Below are 18,343 nucleotides of genomic sequence, written 5' to 3'. Positions count from 1 at the left end.
GGCAGTTCTGGGGGGAAATAATAAGAGAAATGAGTGAAATTTTACAGTTTCAAATAAATAAGAACCCAGAACTCCTGCTGCTAAACTTGGGAATGGAGGGAATTCCAGCCCATCATAGGACGTTGATTTTTTATATGACTGCAGCAGCTAGACTTTTGTACGCGCAGAAATGGAAAGTACAAGAAGTGCCAACTATTGAAGATTGGATTTACAAATTGCTGTATATGGCTGAAATGGACAAGATGACAAGAAAACTGAGAGATCTGGACTCAGGGCAGTTTAACACAGACTGGGAGAAGCTGAAACAATATCTGGAGAAGAAATGGGAGGTGGGAGGAAAACTGTGGCAGTTTGAGAACTACTGAAGTATAATAAAAGTATAAAAGAGAGGGGTGACTTTACCGGGGGTGGAAGAGAAATGTGAATTTATAAGCAGTTAGATTAACTGATTGAGATATATATAGATATGTATAGGTTAACTGATAGAACATTGATAGAGAATAATTAATGATAAGGTTTAAACATGAGGATTGAGTAAATAATAATATTTTCTTTCTTTGATAAGAATTATATGCACCAAACTGAATGTACAGAAGAGTTAAATTGATTGATTATGCGAGGAGTTATATAGAATTACCATAAAAAGTTGAAATGAGCAATATATAGAGAACAAATCAAATTGTTTGATTTAAATGTGGGAAATTTTTATGGTTTATGATATATAGGTTTATATAGAAATATTCAAAACTGGAAAACGGGATAAATTGTTTATCTAAAGACGTATAGTTTGGGTGTATAATAAGTAAAGGAGTTAAAGATGTACTGCTTAATATAATGGAGAATGTATATCTGTTTTAGACAGAGGAATTTAATAGAAGTAAGGGAAAAGGGACAGAGGGTGGGAAAGCTGTTGGAAGTCAACAAAAGGGGGGGAAAGGGAGGGGGTTAGAAACGAAAAATTAGGGGAAAATTGACTGTAATGTAAAAATAAAAATGTTCTAACCCAATAAAAATTTTTCAAAAAAAAAAAAAAAAAGAAGTGGGGCTGGGACATTCCCTGCGACATACTATCACTGCATTAGAGAATGTGTGTGTAAATGTATGAATAAATATTGGTCACTTTTGTTTGGTAACTATTTCAAAATAGCATTTTCATTGAGGTTTTGGTGATAAGAAATTTTACGGAAGTCAATGGTTAAAAGTTATTTAACTCAGTTGACGGCCTATTTTTTCCTAGCAACTAACCGAATCTACAAACAACAGTAGGTATGAAACATTATTGGGCCCAATTAAAATGGCATGAAGTACAGGGCAAGCTTTCTTTTGAATTCTTCTTCAGACTGACTGTTAAGCAAAAAAGGAGGAGAAGGAAGAGAGATGTTCGTATGGTTGGATCTACTAAGGTATTAACCCGTTGCTTTGGAATTTTCCCTAAAGGACTGACATAAGCACCTCAAACGTCTGTCTGCTTTGAAACGACGCATTTCCTTAACAACCAGAAGACACGGCGCAAATTCACTCTCACCTTCCATCCTGTCGGCTGATGGTGTATCCATAATCACTGTGGTGCTGGAAACTCACATTCACTCCAACCAGAGGGGTTCCATCCACCGCCACTACTTGGCCTCGAATGACACAGGCGCGCCTGCAGTGGAATAGACTGCATTAATAAAGCATGAAGAAAAACGTCTTTATTCTATATGATATTTATGCCAGTGTGAAAAAAACGTATTTAACTTTGCCACAACTGTGTGAACGCTTTGGCACTCTCACACTTTACTATTCATATAGTTTATTAAGAAAATGCTATCTATCATTTTATTTATTCCATTCTTCCAAAGAGCTCAAGGCAGCATATACAATCCTCTCCTCAATGCTTTGAGGTAGGTTAGGATGGGAAAGATTGAGGGCTCACCAAGTGAGCTTCTCAGGCAAATTGGGATTTGAACTCAGAGCTCCCAGATTCTAGCCTCTAACTACTATTCAACTCTGCATCTCACTGACTGTATATAGCAGGTTTAAAATATTCCCTTAAACGACCGATACAGATCTCTGAGGGTTGCAAAACTGCCATTAGAACATATGATATAGTTTCAGTACACATTTCACTTTGGTAGGCATATGAAATACATTTCTCTTGTGTTTTAGCCCCTTTCATCAGGAAACAAAGAAATGTGTTCATAATATATCTTCCAAATTATTTTTCTAATTCATCTACGGCTCCTCTAAACTCCAACACTCTCGCATTCAGAAGTGCTATATTCACTTTCCTTAACCATTAGGGAGACTGGGGGAAACATGGGAAGGATGGCTGTCAGTGGCAGCATTTTCAGAAAGACCTGGAGGTGGTGTCATAGCTCTCTACGAATCGCTGGAAACTCTATGGTAAAACCACAGAGTTTTTTGCAATTCCTAGAATGAACTGATATAACTTCTGAGCTTTCATCAGAAGTAACATCACATTGTTGACCCAATGGACATGAAAAAAAATTCTCCGTTGCCACTTGGAGCGACCATAGGAAATGGGAGCAGGGGATCCCCCTCCCTCAGTGGGGACCTGGAAACCCTGTTAACTGTGTGTGTGTGTGTGTGTGCTACACACTTGCTGGAACCAGTTCAGTTCAATAGCAGGGGGGGGGGGAAAGGCTGCATTTCCCCCCACTCGTTTCTAAATAAAATATTCCCATCTACATATTCATAAATATTATCTTATAGTTTCAATTCTGTAGTAGTTGCTTAAAAGAGATGGCAAGAGTTTTTGTTTTTGCGAAATGATACATCTTATTCTGAACTTTGCCTCAGAATACAGATCAAAAATGGGTCCAGGGGAGATGTATCTACAAATTGGAGTGAAGTGGGCCATCAGATGTGCCAAAAAATGCCAAAGTTTTTAGTCCACAGATAGGTCACAAATCCAATAAAGGGGTAGTGGTATGTTTTCCAAATGAGGAGCATGCAAGTCAGAGTTCGTTTATTTATTGTTTAATAATGGAGTCCTCCATTGCTTCTTTGTCCCAGTATTTTTATTTCTCAAGATTTTTTTAGCCTAAAGCAGAATTGTTCTTGAAAAGAAGCTCTTAGAAATGTTACCATTTTAACTGAAACAAGTTGTGATACATCTTAAATACGACTTCTTCAATCAGAAACACTTCCCGTCCCACCTCACCCTGTAGCCTTTCTTTTTTCCCCTCAAGCATCCAGCTTCATAATTCTGCTTAGTTTGAAATCTACTGCATTGTGAATTTGGTTGTTCTTAGTACCAAAATAAATGAAACAACAAGAGATCCATGAACAGATCTCCCAACAGCAGCCATGGAAGTATGTGAGCTAATTAGAACAACAACAACATTCGATTTATATATCACCATTCAGGACAACTTAATGCCCACTCAGAGTGGTTTACAAACTGTTTTATTGATGGTTGTTGTGGGTTTTCCGGGCTGTATTGCCGTGGTCTTGGCATTGTAGTTCCTGATGTTTGCCAGCAGCTGTGGCTGGCATCTTCAGAGGTGTAGCACCAAAAGACAGAGATCTCTCAGTGTCACAGTCTGTTCACTTGCCATTCAAGTGTGACACTGTGACACTGAGAGATCTCTGTCTTTTGGTGCTACACCTCTGAAGATGCAGCCACAGCTGCTGGCGAAACGTCAGGAACTACAATGCCAAGACCATGGCAATACAGCTCGGAAAACCCACAACAACCATCGTTCTCCGGCCGTGAAAGCCTTCGACAAAACTGTTTTATTATTATCCTTGTGACAGTTACCCTGTGAGGTAACTGGTCAAACCTGGTTCTCGAGGTCCCACTGCTTTTAACAACTACACCAAACTGGCTGTCAGAACAGGGCCATGGGGGTAGTGAAGAATCAGTAATCCTTTCCTTTCACACCAATCCGAATCCTTGAAGGTAGCCATGTAGTTGAAGAGCAAGATCCAGGTCCAACAGCAACTTAAAAACCAATTAGATTTACAAGATAGGAGCTTTTGAGAGTCAAAGCTCCCTTTGTCAGACAATGGGAGCTAAGAGTCTTGAAAGCTCATCCCGTGGAAATCTAGTTGGCCTTTTAAGGTGCCGCTGGACCCGAATCTTGCTCTCCTCGAAGATGTTAATTGCCCCACTGAGGAATCATACATGCAGGGCTTTTTTTCAGGGGGAACGCGGGGGAACGGAGTTCCGGAACCTCTTGAAAATGGTCACATGGCTGGTGGTCCCGCCCCCTGATCTCCAGACAGAGGGGAGTTGAGATTGCCCTCCGCGCCGCTCAGAGGGCAATCTCAACTCCCCTCTGTCTGGAGATCAGGAGGCGGGGCCAACGACCATGTGACCATTTTCTCTGAGGGCAACCCACTGTGTTCCACCACCTCTTTTCCCAGGAAAAAAGCCCTGCATACATGTAAGGGACCTATTATGGCTCCTCCACCCATTTTGTTTAATTTGGACAGTTAGTTAATTACTTCTTTTACTAGTTCTTGTTAATTAGCAGTTTTACCTTCAGTAATATATGATTCTTTCAGATTTGTGTGTCTCAAAAGAAAGAAATGACTATTCTTGTTGTTTAAACGGCTGGAAAGAGATTGCTTAGTAGAGGAAATGACACGTGACTGGCTGGGAGGGGCTCCCGTTCCTCTAACAGGTGGAAATATTTAAGAAGTTGTACATAAGTTTGTGTTATGATCAAAGTGACACAGTTACAGCAAAGTCGCTGAATGGGATCAATCCCCAGAAGAATGAATTTACAAAATTATAAACCTCTGAAATCATTCTTTTACCCTGAACATACACAGAGGGGCTCTGCCATCACCAGGGAATAACAATCACAGTCGCCCAGGATAATACCACGACACTTTTGACTACTGAGTAAGTTCTATCACTCTCTATGCTGCCCCCTTCCATACAGCGTCTCTCTACACGAGACATCTGACACATGAAGAACACGTGTCGGGAGGAGCAACAGTAGCCGGGAAGGGTAGTTTAAAAAGACAGAGCCAGCGGCAGGGCAAAGGCTTTGCTATACCCGGGAGCTGTGTGAAGGGGCTGTGAAATGCCACAAGGGAAATTTCAACCCACTATAACCTCTCCAGGTCCAAGCCTGGCTCGGGAAGGCAGCTCCAGCCCATTTCCATTCTTTGCTGCCCTTTGGTTGTGATCCCACACAGTTTTAGACTGAATAGAGAGCCTTTGGGGAGGCAACGATGAAATTAACAAACCTTCTGAGGAGTGATCTCCGCTGGCTCTGCCTTTTTAAACTATGCTTCCTGGCTAACATTGTGCCTCCCTACACAAAAAGGGCTTTTCAGGAATACTTCTTGCATGCAGCCCAATCCTATGCAGAACCACCCCAGGTCCATCAAAATCAATGGGGTTTCGCTCATCTAGCTGCATACCAGGAGACTGTACAGGTTTGTTTTAGATGTACATTTGAGATTTTTTAAGTGTGCATCTAACTACGTAACATGAATGAGAAAAACCTGCATTTGGAAACATATACAGCATGTCACTGTGCTTATTGCAAACCTGCATTTACTGCCTCCCAGGTTCAATTCACACAAAAAGAAGCATGGTTTGTTCATTACAAGAACAAAATTCAGGCATATGCTTTCTCTCCCTGTTCCTCCTACACTCATGTATCCCTCAGATACTGAAGGCTTCTTGTCTTGTGTATTTTAATTAGTGTGAAACTTGATTGTAAAATGATTAGAAAATGACGAAAAAGGCGAACTCTCCCACCCAATTCGTTTCAGTTATGGAAAAAAAACCCTCATGAGGTCCATTCATGGATCTCACACATAATGTGTAGCTTTTACCTGAGAACTACTGATCGAATTTATGGTGGCCAGATCTAATTTACAGGCCCAGATACTGTTTGGCATTATGGATGATCTGTGGCTGCCATCACAAGTACATAAATTACAACTGCCTGAGGTAGGCCAGTGTATTTAAAAAAAAAGAGAGATGTACCTCTATATTTCAAATGAACTTGACTTTTCAGGAGGAAAATCTATGAAACCTTGTCTTCAGAGCAAAAATTTGCTCTTCCACAATCATTTGTCCTTCTATGACAAAGAAGCATCACAGGCTCATAGATACATCAGTCATTTTCACAACCACCCTGTATCTCACCCTTACTTTCTGGAAAACTGAAGCTAAGGAGGTTTACCCAACGTTTTCCTATGTACTCTTGGCAGAACGACGTTGCGTTCAGACATCACAACAAACCTGAATGTTTGTAATGGGTAGGAACAGACTGCATGTCCCCTTTTACCTCCCCTTAAGGTCAGCGCCTGGAATCCAGCTCCAATTTGCCCTAACTTCTGAACGCAGGACACCTTGGCAAATTTCGACTCTTCCTTGACATCATGAACTGGGATTCTAAAGTTTGGTTTAATCCCAACATGCTGCAGACATGGAGTGGGGGTGGGTGGGAATTCCTCGTTTTACTTCAGGTATCCAAAATCCCAGCACCCTGTTGCAATATTCTCTGTCAATATACACACCGTTGTTAACTAGGCCCCTGACAATTCTAGAGAGGCGGGAAACTATGGGAGGAGGAGGAGGTTTGTGATCCATTGTTTTCTCCTAAGATAAAGGGTGCCATACCATTCTGGGAGACTCTGAGAGCCTCCTTACACGTTACAAAGTCCTTACGTTTGTGGGGTGAGGAGATGAGGACTTTACATCCGATGTTCAAGGACCAAACTGTGGGCAAAACTAGAGAGGACTTCAGTAGATCATAGGCTCCCATACCTAATCCATGCATTATACATTAATACCACCCTTGCAGTTAGATGTAATATGAATGTGCACCTCTCAAGCTTAATTAATACTACTAATGGAGTTAAACAGGGATATATTTTGAGTTCATTAAAAAAAATCTTTTGTAACAGCGATGTGTTATATAGGTTAGTTATTTAAGCAATTCAGACTTTCATCCCCCTAAGTTACCGGATCATGAACTCTTGGTGCTATTACACGCAGATGATACAGTAATCTTATCAGGGACCCCAACAGAACTAAAAAGAGCATTAGAGGAGCTTGCTCAGTACTGCAGCAGAGATCATCTGACAATAAACTATCAAAAAACCAAAATCATGGCATTTGGGAGGAGACCCCAAACTCCAGTGTGGATGATAAATGTTCACAGGATAGAACAGGTGGCCACCAGTGTTAAGTATTTAGGGGTGGCACAAAAGCTTCTGGTTCCAGGAAGGGCCACTGAGATTACGTAGCTAATGCTGGACAAAAATCTGCCTGTAACATAATCAAATTTCTTTGCACAAAGGGTGGTTATGATGATATTCCAGTGGCTCTTAAGCAGGGCTTTTTTCTGGGAAAAGAATTTCTTTGCACAAAGGGTGGTTACGATGATATTCCAGTGGCTCTTAAGCAGGGCTTATTTTCTGGGAAAAGAATTTCTTAGCACAAAGGGTGGTTACGATGATATTCCAGTGGCTCTTAAGCAGGGCTTTTTTTCTGGGAAAAGAATTTCTTTGCACAAAGGGTGGTTACGATGATATTCCAGTGGCTCTTAAGCAGGGCTTTTTTTCTGGGAAAAGAGGTGGTGGAACTCAGTGGGTTGCCCTTGGAGAAAATGGTCACGTGGCTGGTGGTGGTGGCCTCGCTCCCTGATCTCCAGACAGAGGGGAGTTTAGATTGCCCTCCGTGCCGCTCAGCGGGGGGAGGGCAATCTAAGCTCCCCTCTGTCTGGAGATCAGGGGGCGGGGCCACCAGCCATGTGACCATTTTCAAGAGATGCCAGAACTCCATTCCACCGCGTTCCTGCTGAAAAAAAGCCCTGCTCTTAAGCTATTTCAGCCCAAAATATGGGCACAGATACTATATGAGACCTTGTTAGGGCCAACTTCCTCATGTTTTGCACCTCTGGAACGAATGCAATCAAAATTCGTGAGAGCTGCTCTCCTATTACTTTATTCATTTTGAATGCTAATTTACATTTGGAAATTGGCATGGTAAAAGTAGAGGCCAGGGTGTGCCTTGCCTTGTGCTGCCTCTGGTTAAAGTTAAATTTAAATCGTGGCTGCATGCAAGTTTCATAACAGAGCTGACAGTGACTCCATGGGCAAGTGCCTAAACACATGGTGGAGTAATATACTCTTCACCTAGAACTATTTCATTATACACCCACAATAAATATATGAAGAATATGTAATAGATAAATGAATGCTGAGCCACAGTCCACTCACAAGGTGTGTGTATTATGTGCTGTCAAGTCGCCTCCGACCTATGGCGACCCTATGAATGAAAGACCTCCAAAACATCCTATCATTAACAGACTTGCTCAGATCCTGCAAACTGAAGGATGTGGCTTCCATAACTGAGTCAAGCCATCTCGTTTTAGGTCTTCCTCTATTCCTACTGCCTTCTACTTTTCCCAGCATTATTGACTTTTCCAGAGAATCTCGTCTTCTCATGATGTGATCAAAGTATGATCGCCTCCATTTTGTCATAAAGCGGCATACCTGTTTTTTAAGAGGTAATGAGACTCCACCCAGAACTGAGAAAACATTTAAAGTTCTGTTGGGTTAAGTCTCCCCACCATAAATATGTCCCTCTTCTGGTGACTGGATTTCAGCATATCTGCCCTCATGCAGCTAACCATAATCCAGACCATTGTTAAGGGAATCTATTGCACTTTAGGATCTGATGAAAATGAAAAAAAGAAAAGGAAAAGAGTTTGGTGTCCTCAACATCCTGGTAACTCCTTAATCTAGATCCCCAAATAATGACACGGAACAACTTTGGGCCAAGCTACACATGACGAATGACACTTGAACGGCAAGTGTGTTTCTCCCTGTTCACTTGCCCTCCACTCAATCCACTTGCCGTTCAAGTGTCATTCGTCATGTGTAGCTTGGCCCTTTGGCTCGATGTTAAATAGCATGAGGGGGGAAATGAATTGTGTATATACTACAGGAAGAAGCAACAGTTCCCCAGGATTACCTCTTGGCATCTGCTTCTAGAGTAGGTGCATAACCACCACAAAGCAGTGGACTGAATTCATACTATTAATCCAGATGAATAACATGAGCCGTTTCCACACGGCTTACCTTTTGCCGGGATGCAGAGTGTTCTCGCACAAAATCGCACGATAACAGCATGATCTCGTGCGAAATTGCGCGATAACAGTGTCTTCCTGGTGCGATTTCGTGCGCGAAGACGCTGTATCCCGACAAAAGGTAAGCCGTGTGGAAACGGCCATGGTAAATGCTATCATATCTGGGACAACGAAGAGAGCCACACTTCCCCTCTCCTTCTGCCAAGGCAAGCCATCCCCTCCGAGTGAATTAAAGCCCCCCCACAATGAAACAGAAAATATAGCTAGTGCACCATGCAGGAAGCCAGCCGGCCACCACATGCTCAACTACTTCACCTAAAAATAAAAAAAACAAGAACGGCCAATTAGAATCTGGCCAGGAGATGCTCAATGTTTTTTCTTTCTCCACATATCTGTAATAGGAAGGAAGCAACCCAAACAAAATCCCCCAGACACCTGGGACATTTCCCCACCTCCACTCCCACTTGCATTATAACAGCAGGATATTCTGCATTCAGAAAACGCTTGCTTGTAACGATGCACTTACCTGCTGTCAAATGAGACATCTCCCCGGATTACATGAGTGCTTTCTTTGCCAATAAGAAATTTGATTCTGTCGTAGAAGAGCCTTGGAGGATGCTGTGAGAACGGAGGCTGGCTCTGCTGGATGAGGTCAAGGGGATCAGGGGAACCTTGGCAGAGAGGGCTTGCAAAGCAATTGCTTTGCTGACAGCAATCAGGATCTACACAGTCTGTCAAACCATCTGAGGGGAAAAAAAGAAAAGAATTGGATAAAACATGAACAATGTTGTCATGGGAGCCAAAGTGTTTGCTGCTGGGAAGCAGGACTGACCAGGTACATGTGGTACCTGTGGACGTAAATATACCCAGACAGACAGACTCTATGTAAATCTATCCCATATTTACTTTGGCATTTCACAAGGGAAGTTAAAAACCAAAATTGAATGATAGGGCGTAGAGGGTATGTTCAACTCTTTGCTTAGGTATTGCCCTCCCAATGCAACTGCTGAAGTATTTTTATCATTTGACAGGACCAGGGCTTTTTTTCAGGGGGAACGGAGTTCTGGCACCTCTTGAAAATACTCGGCAATAGTGCTTGAAAATAATATGATTTCAAAGAATCCCATGTGTTTCTTCCTCATTTTCCTCTCGAGAGTTGTGCCACCTCTTTTCCCAGGAAAAAAACCCTAGACAGGACCAAAGCTCAGAAAAGCTTTTACTCTGGCAAGAATGAACGCTCTTCCCTCAGCAGTTTTGGAGGGTAGATACAAGAAAGTACCATATGTTAACAGAACATGACCATGACTATATAATAAAATTGAAACCATTGAACATATGCGTTTAGAGTGTCCCACATTTAATGAATTGAGGGCTAGCTTCATCATCCCTCTACTTAAAAATATGGAATAAGAGCGCAGGTGACATGGTCACTATCAGATACAAATGATTCTGTTACTCTTTCTGTGGCAAAATATACAGGGGCAATAATTAAACATCAGAGACATGATAGCAGGTAAGTTTCTTCCCATTTTAATTTCTGCTTAAGGCAATAGCCGTATGAGCAGAGATAGATAGATAGATAGATAGATAGATAGACAGACAGACAGACAGACAGACAGACAGACAGACAGACAGACAGACAGACAGACAGACAGACAGACAGAATTGACTGATATGAAGGAACATTTTGGCAAACCTGATAACCCTGAGTTTGTGGACATCAAGAGACAGGCGCTACTCATCTCCTTCCTATACCAGTGCTACCTCTCTGGCTCCTGGAATACCTGACCTGTCTGCCCTGCCGTCTCCCCAGTTCTCTGATGGGTACCTACTCTCCTTCTTTCTTATCTCTATATAACAAGCTTTACTGCTTCTCCCTCCCTTCATGCAGCCGTCCAAGTCCTCCCACTTTCCCATACACCAAGCCATAACTCCCCCTCCCCTCTGATACACAGCTTGGCAGATCTAGACCTGACCAGATGTGTTTCGTTGCTGCTATTAATCTTTCTATACTTTGGATTCCTTCCCCCTTTTTGTAAGCTGCTTTGGGTCTCTGGGGAGAAAAATAATAAAGAGTCCAGTAGCACCTTTATGAATAACCAACTTTATTAAAGCATAAGCTTTCGAGAACCACAGCTCTCTTCATCAGATGCATCTGAAAAAGAGAGCTGTGGTTCTCGAAAGCTTATGCTACAATAAAGTTGGTTAGTCTTAAAGGTGCTACTGGACCCTTTACTATTTTGCGACTACAGACTAACATGGCTAACTCCTCTGGATCTGGGGAGAAAAGCAGTCTAGAGATGCTAATAAATAAAACGCACATGACCTGTTTTTTCTTCTCCTTTTTAACCACACATCACATTTCTCATCATGACCATGGCAGGGGGTGCAAGAAGTGCATGAAAGCATGGCACAAAGGGAGCAAAGAGTAAACTGGATGATGGTGGACATGGGGGGGGGGGGACCAGCATGGAGTCAGGGATCCCAGTCCCTTAGGGACGTGGGAGGTAGGACAGTGGGAGCTGGTACCGGTGGAGAAGGGCACGGAGATACTCTTCTCAGTGCCCTTCCAACCTTCAGTTAGCTCATGCCCAGCAAAATTGTTTAATGTGGTTCAGTCATTGGTCTCCCTGCCGGAGGGAGGCCATCAAATTTTGAATTCGGACATTAGCTGTGAGGCTTTTGGGAGCTTCCTTGCTGATAAAATCTTCTCTCTCCGCAACTTGCCAGCCACGGTTGATTCAGTAAATGAGCTAGAGACCCCGTGGCCATCTTCAGGGCCAGTATTTGAACACTGCAGCTCACTCTCTGGGGAGGAGATTGACAGGACTCTGCGATTAGTTAGGCCCACCACATGCCCTTTGGACCCATGCCCATCGTGGTTGGTGAAAGCCAGTGCTGATGGGCTGCGGTCCTCATTGGAGGCCATTGCCAATCTATTCTTAGGCTCTGGAGTTTTTCCTGGGCCATTAAAGGAAGCTGTGGTGAGGCCTCTTTTAAAGAAACCATCGCTGGACCCCACTGACCTGGTCAATTACTGCCTTGCCTTGAACCTCCCGTTTCTAGGAAAGATGATTGAGCAGGCAGTGGAGGAACAGCTGTGGGGCTTTCTGAAGGATGTCTCGGCCTTAGATCCCTTCCAGTCCGGGTTCAGCCCGGAACATGGAACAGAGACATTGCTGGTTGCCCTCACAGATGATCTTCGCAGACATCTGGACCAAGGCGGCTCGGCGTTGCTGATATTACTGGATCTTTCAGCAGCGTTCAATACAGTCAATTATGATCTTTTGACTCACCGCCTCGCCGATGTGGGGATACGAGGGACGGCCTTGCAGTGGCTTGTCTCTTTTCTCCATTGTTGGGGACAAAGGGTGCCACTTTGGGATAAATTGTCATCCTACCACCCTTTGGTGTGCGGGGTCCTGCAGCGAGCAATACTCTCCCCATTAGGGTTTAACTTTGCAGTTGGTGCAAAGTTTCAGACTTGGGTGTCATCAATATGCAGATGACACCCAGTTGTATCTGATGATAGATGGCCGGCCCGACTTGGCCCCAGATATCCTGGAACGTGCTTTTGCAGCTGTGACTGGCTGGTTGAAAGACAGTTGGCTGAAATTGACCCCGACAAAGATGGAGGTCCTGTACTTGAGCCATGGGAGGTTAGGTTCGGGACTCCGGCTCCCAGCCCTCAATGGGGCACTGCTGGTGCCAATTCCGAGGGTTCGGATCCTGGGGGTGATCCTGAATGCCTCTCTGAAAATGGAGGCACAGGTTGCAGTGGTTGTCAGGTCCTCTTTTTTCCATCTGTGCCAGACCAGGCAACTTGTCCTGTACCTATCAACCCATGACTTATCTACAGTGGTCCAGGCAACAGTAATCTCTAGACTAATTATTGCAACTCACTCTACAGCTGGTACAAAATGCAGCAGTGCATGCTATTATGAGAGTGCCAAATGGGGCACATATAACACCGATACTACACGAGCTGCATTGGTTGTCTGTGGAGTATCAGATCAGATTCAAGGTTTTGGTACTGACCTATAAGGCCCTATGTGGACTGGGACTAGCATATCTGCGGGACCATCTCTCCCCATATATTCCCCAGAGGACACTCCGATCAGGGGATAAACAGTTGTTGTTGGTCCACTTAGCCTTGACCAGAGCCAGGGCCTTCTCGGTCCTGGCTCCCACCTGGTGGAACGCTCTGTCTACTGAGACCAGGGCCCGGCAAGACCTACTATCTGTTCGCTGGGCCTGTAAGACAGCTGTTCCGCCAGGCACATGGCTGAGGTCTGGGCCTCCACCGGCCTGAAACAACAAGGGGTGTATAAAATTGAACCCTCTCTGCAAAGGCTGTCCACCATCCTGTTTTAGTTTGTAAGGCTAACTTCATAATTAGAAATGTTTTTATTTTAATAATGTTTTTAAATGTTTTATGGAAATGAAATATGCTGCATCTGCACATACCACTATCACCATTATTTAATATTTCTAAAAGTGCCTAATGTGGATTAGCAGGATTTGAGTCCAGTGGCAACAAGATTTTCAGAGTGTAAGTTTATGAGAGTCAGAAAACCTTGTTGGTTTCTAAGGTGCCACTGGATACCAATCCTGCTGTTCCACTATATGTCAACTCGGCTACCCACCGAAAACTAATGTGGACTAGGCACTGTATATTTGAAAATTAATGAGAGGTCTGCTCAAAGGCCTACAGCCTTTAAAACAAGACATGAAATGGAAAGAAGTGTAAAAAGAGAGAGGGCAGAGAGACTGGGATAAAACAGAAACAAATGAACAGAGGACAGAAGATGAATCAAGATGAGAAAACAGGAAAGATAGTCTTTAAAGAGTATTCTTTAAACAGGGGAAGTCAGGCATATATTTTGAGGACTGGATTCCTAGCATAAAGTATAAGCAAAAAGGTGGGGGGGGAAGAGGAAGAAATGGGGAAAAGCACATGAATGGGTGGAGAATATTTATTTGCAGAAAGGTAAACAAGAGGGGAAAGGCCACCGATATTTTCGAAAGCAAGCATCTTATATTCAGTACACACTAGAATAAGGAGCCACACAACACAGAAGAGGCATTGTGAACTGCTCGGCAAGGCCAGTAAGATAGGAGAAAAAATTAAGTCCAGACATAAGAGGTTTACACCATGAGGGACAAGGAAACCAGTAAATAATACAGTACACCTATATATATCCAAAGAATTACAACCTGAGAAAAGTTTTATCTGAGTCAGTAGGAACAAAAAGATGGATTTTGTAGTATCTGAGAGGAAGAGATGACAGGGCTCGGACAGAGAATCAATGTATGAATAGAAAGAGACAAAGGAATAAAAAGTAATGCTTAGACTTTGAACCAACTGAGAACAATGAAGGATGAGATTATTTTAGTGAAGAGAAAGAGAAGATGCTAATAAGGGGGTGGGTAGAAAGATTAAAGTCCTGGAATCTGCTTAGTCTATTGTCTTATTTATTTAAAATACTCCTCTCAGTATAGCTCTTGAGGCAGTCTGAAGTGACATGAAGGAAACATGGCATAAAGATGATAACTTATGTTAGAGAAAACTGATCAGCAAATGGCAAGGGAGAGAGAACAAAATCTGCAAAACAATAATAATGAAAACAGAAGAATGAATGAGATGAGTTAGACTGCAGAGGAAAGGACCAAAAAATGTTGAAACCTGTACAACATGTATTGGAAGAGAGAAAAAGAGGGTGACAGTGAACCTTTAGAAGAGGTTTTGAAGGTGGTGATACAGGACAAGACTGAGTGTTACCATGAAAGCCCAAAGAACAGAGAATGACTGATAATGCATCAACAGAATCAAAAGCTGGAAAAGGTAAAGAACTTGGGCTGAAGAAGATCTTTATGCATTTTAGATGGGGTTGTTTTGGGAGAACAAGACAAAAATGTGATTGAAGAAGGTAAAAAGAGGAATAACCCAAGTCAACATGAATAAAAGTAGCTTAGAAATGATGGACAGGAGAGAAGAAAGCTGACTGTAAGGAAGGAAGAAAGGATCGTGAGTGAGGACAGGAGACTTGAAAGCTACCCAAGCTAGATGGACCCATGTCAGAAGACAGAAGATGAGATAAAAACTGTCAACAAGTGAAGGGAAACCAAAAGGTAAAATGGAAAGAAGGTGGTGAGAAAGGATTGGGTTGAAAGGAGAAGTCGTAAGTGGTGTATTTTGATCAGGGAAGTAGTGAGGCAAGGAAATGACGAAAAGAGGAGAGAGAAGAATTTACAGAGGGTGAAGAACCTGGAACAGAAGGCCCATTTTGCCTACAGAAAAGCAGAAAAAGAAAAAAGACAGAAGGATCCAAGGGTAAATTCCCACAAGATGACTGCATATAGAAGGACACCTTTGGTTCTGCGTCACAAAAATTGGTATACTAGCACTTCTCAAAACTTAAAGAGAAGTAGCATAATGTATCTTCCTTAGATAGGTTTTGCCAGCTGCGCCCCAATTCAACTATGTTTTGTTCTTCCTTCTGGTTTGCATGCATATGGGCTGGGTGTGACCAGAGATGCAAGCCCTTGGAATTAGCAGTGGGAGAATTGTTTTTTTTAAAAAGTCAGTGGCATAGGAGGCTGTGATGTCACTGCCAAGGATAACCCAGAAGTTACATCAGGTAGCTCTAGGAATTGCCAGAAACTCTCTGGTTTTACCAGGGTAAAAATATTTAAATATTTAAATAAAAACAGGATAGGAATATTTAAATAAATAATCCCTTGAAAGTGGATGTGGGAGTCAACTCAGTATTCAGTCCTGAATTGTAGAATTGGGTCCTGAAAATACACATTCCATTTTGATATCTCAGTGTTCAAAGGAGGCACTGTTGTACAAACTGAGAATGCCTTGTATATATTTGTGAATAAAATTAAAATATCTTTTGAGATTTTGTAAGCAAAAAAAAATTACAAGCATGGGCTGAAAATGTCTCACCATTGTGGAGCCACCCGAGTGTTCCAGTTATACAGCACAAGGGAAATCAACTGCACGAAAATGAAGACTCAGCATTTCTGAAGCCTCATCTTGTTAATAATTGTACAAAAAAAGATGTTGGGTGAGGGAATACGATTCCTTAATCTTTTTTATAGGCATTAGTATAAGTGTCAGTTCGAACAAGTTAGCAAAAGTGAGAATGCAGCATGTAAAAAAGAAACAGAACTTTTGAGCTGTTTCTTATAAAAGCTGTAAAGTTTAGAAGTGCAGTGACAAAGGACTGTTTCAGGCCACAAGAGAAAAAGGCCATTTCCACACGGCTTACCTCTGCCCGTAACGACCCGGTAGATCGCGCAAAAAACGTGGAAGATTGCATTTTCTCGCACGAGATTTGCGTGTGACGTCGCACAAATCTCGCGCGAGAAAATGTGATCTTCCGCATTTTTTGCGCGATCTACCGGGTCATTACAGGCAGAGGTAAGCCGTGTGGAAACGGCCAAAGTCAGATTGCCGTCCCAGCCTGTGTGGTAATAAAGCTGCAAGTAAAGGATCTTTTCAGATTACTCGCATTGCCTGAAATAACAGTTGTCCTTTTCTGACCTTGATACTCTTGAAACTTTCTCTCATGGCTCTCTGACCTTTTTCCATGCTGGCCGGCACCAAAACCTTGGCCTTTCTGTTTTTAACCTTTCTGTCAGAGTTAAGTCTTGTTTTCCTCTATTTTTTTCTGCTTTGCAGTTTTTCTACTTCATTTCTAGATCATAGGGGGGTATTTTATTTCTTGAAGGACATAAACAGACCATTATAATGTAACAAGCTTGCAGTCCAGACAGGGTAGGGTTCCCTGTCCCCCGGAGGGGTCAGGGGATCCCCAGCTTACAGCCTCTGCCCCCCACTGTCTCTTAGTTGGCCAGTGGAGGGGAAAAGGTGTGGGAAACTGGCCCAGGAGTTCTGGAGTGCGCTAAAGCGTGCTTCAGAGCCTTTGTTATTGCTAGAGTTGCCAAGTCTCCTTACCCTCCTGGTGGAGTTTGGGGTGTGTGGGCTGCGTGCAGTCCTGCATCTGATGACATCACTTTCAGAAAGTGACATCATCATGCAGGCACAGGAGCATGCACATTTCACAGCAGGCTAATTTGGCCTGAAACGGGGCCCAATTCGGTCCATCTGGGGCCCAAATCGGCCCACTGCAAAGCACAGGAGAGCTCAGGCAGTGGTGCAACGATGTCACTCCCAGTAAGTTATGTCAGTCCTGGGATATCACTCCTGGGAAGTGACATCGTTGCATCGCTTTGGGAGCGTGCCCGGGAAGCCCATTCCCACGCCTTTCCCCCCGCTGGCCAGGTGCGTGGTGGCGTGTGGTGGAGAATGGGAGTAAGGGATCCTCGCCCCGCCAGTTGTTCCTAGTTGTTGCACTGGGGATGACGTTAGTCCTGGAACGACATCATTTCATATGCACAACAATGAAGGGAAGGCTACAGCGCCCTCTCTCACTTGGCTTGGACCTGGCAACCCTAAGACAGTGGGCTTTTCCGCACGGGGTTTTTCCATCACTTCTGACTCCATACTGCTTTGGTTTATCCCGTGATTTCCACGCACATTTTTGTGTCTTTGGTTTTCATTTCATTCTCCCATTCTGTCCCCCCCCCAGTTCTTTTGATACCTGATTCTACTCTGATTTTGAGTCAATTTGTTCATCATAAATAATGTTTCTTTCAGTTTTGTTTGTCGCTCCCACTCCCATCCATCTCCAACCTCCTTTGTGATGACTGGGCTGTTGTTATTGTCTAATCACTATACCCACACCCTGAAGATGAGTGATTTTTTTTTGAAGTTCAACCCTTACATCAGTGCAGCAATATAAACATGCAATCCAACAAAACAAAATGTGGGGGGGGGCATAAAGTTGCCCCCCCCAGAGTCTGCAGAGCTGCATACTTTGTTGAATTGCTGTAAAAAGGAGTGGTATTATTTTTTGTGCATGTTTATATTGTATCAATGTAAGCATTGATATTTTAAAAGATTGTACATCTGGGAAAGAAGGGGACAAAAGGTGGCAGCCTTAAGCCAGGTATTCCTTCCACCAAGCCAGCAACAGGTGCAGAGAAGGCGAGAGGATGAAGAAGCCAGTGCTGGCCTTCGCCTGCTCTCTCTTGGTTGGGTGCCTGGACAGGGGCGCTCTGGTTTGGACTGTGGGGGATAAGCGGCAGAGCTGCTCCCTTTTTAGGCTCCCCCCCTTGCAAAAAAAGGCAGGCAGGGGAGATTTTTGAGTGAAAGAGTCTCCTGTCTGAATGAAGGGGGGGGGGCTTGTATCAAC

The 18,343-nt window shown here is 43.3% G+C and overlaps 1 protein-coding gene across 2 annotated transcripts in view; it reads right to left on the bottom strand.

Moving 5' to 3' along the window:
• Nucleotides 1-18,343, bottom strand: part of TENM1 (teneurin transmembrane protein 1) — a 468,106-nt gene that overhangs the window by 165,009 nt on the left and 284,754 nt on the right. For both annotated transcript variants that reach the window (XM_054996443.1, XM_054996444.1), the window contains 2 exons: nucleotides 9,601-9,817; nucleotides 1,526-1,645 (listed from right to left, as the gene is read on the bottom strand). In XM_054996443.1, coding sequence (XP_054852418.1) covers nucleotides 1,526-1,645; nucleotides 9,601-9,817 — 337 coding nt within the window. The remainder of the gene's footprint in view (nucleotides 1-1,525; nucleotides 1,646-9,600; nucleotides 9,818-18,343) is intronic.

This window comes from Eublepharis macularius, chromosome 13, assembly GCF_028583425.1.
Source record: "Eublepharis macularius isolate TG4126 chromosome 13, MPM_Emac_v1.0, whole genome shotgun sequence".
Lineage (NCBI taxonomy): Eukaryota > Metazoa > Chordata > Lepidosauria > Squamata > Eublepharidae > Eublepharis > Eublepharis macularius.
The sequence above is the reverse complement of the archived record's forward strand: the minus strand, read 5'-3'. Positions and strand labels throughout refer to the sequence as shown.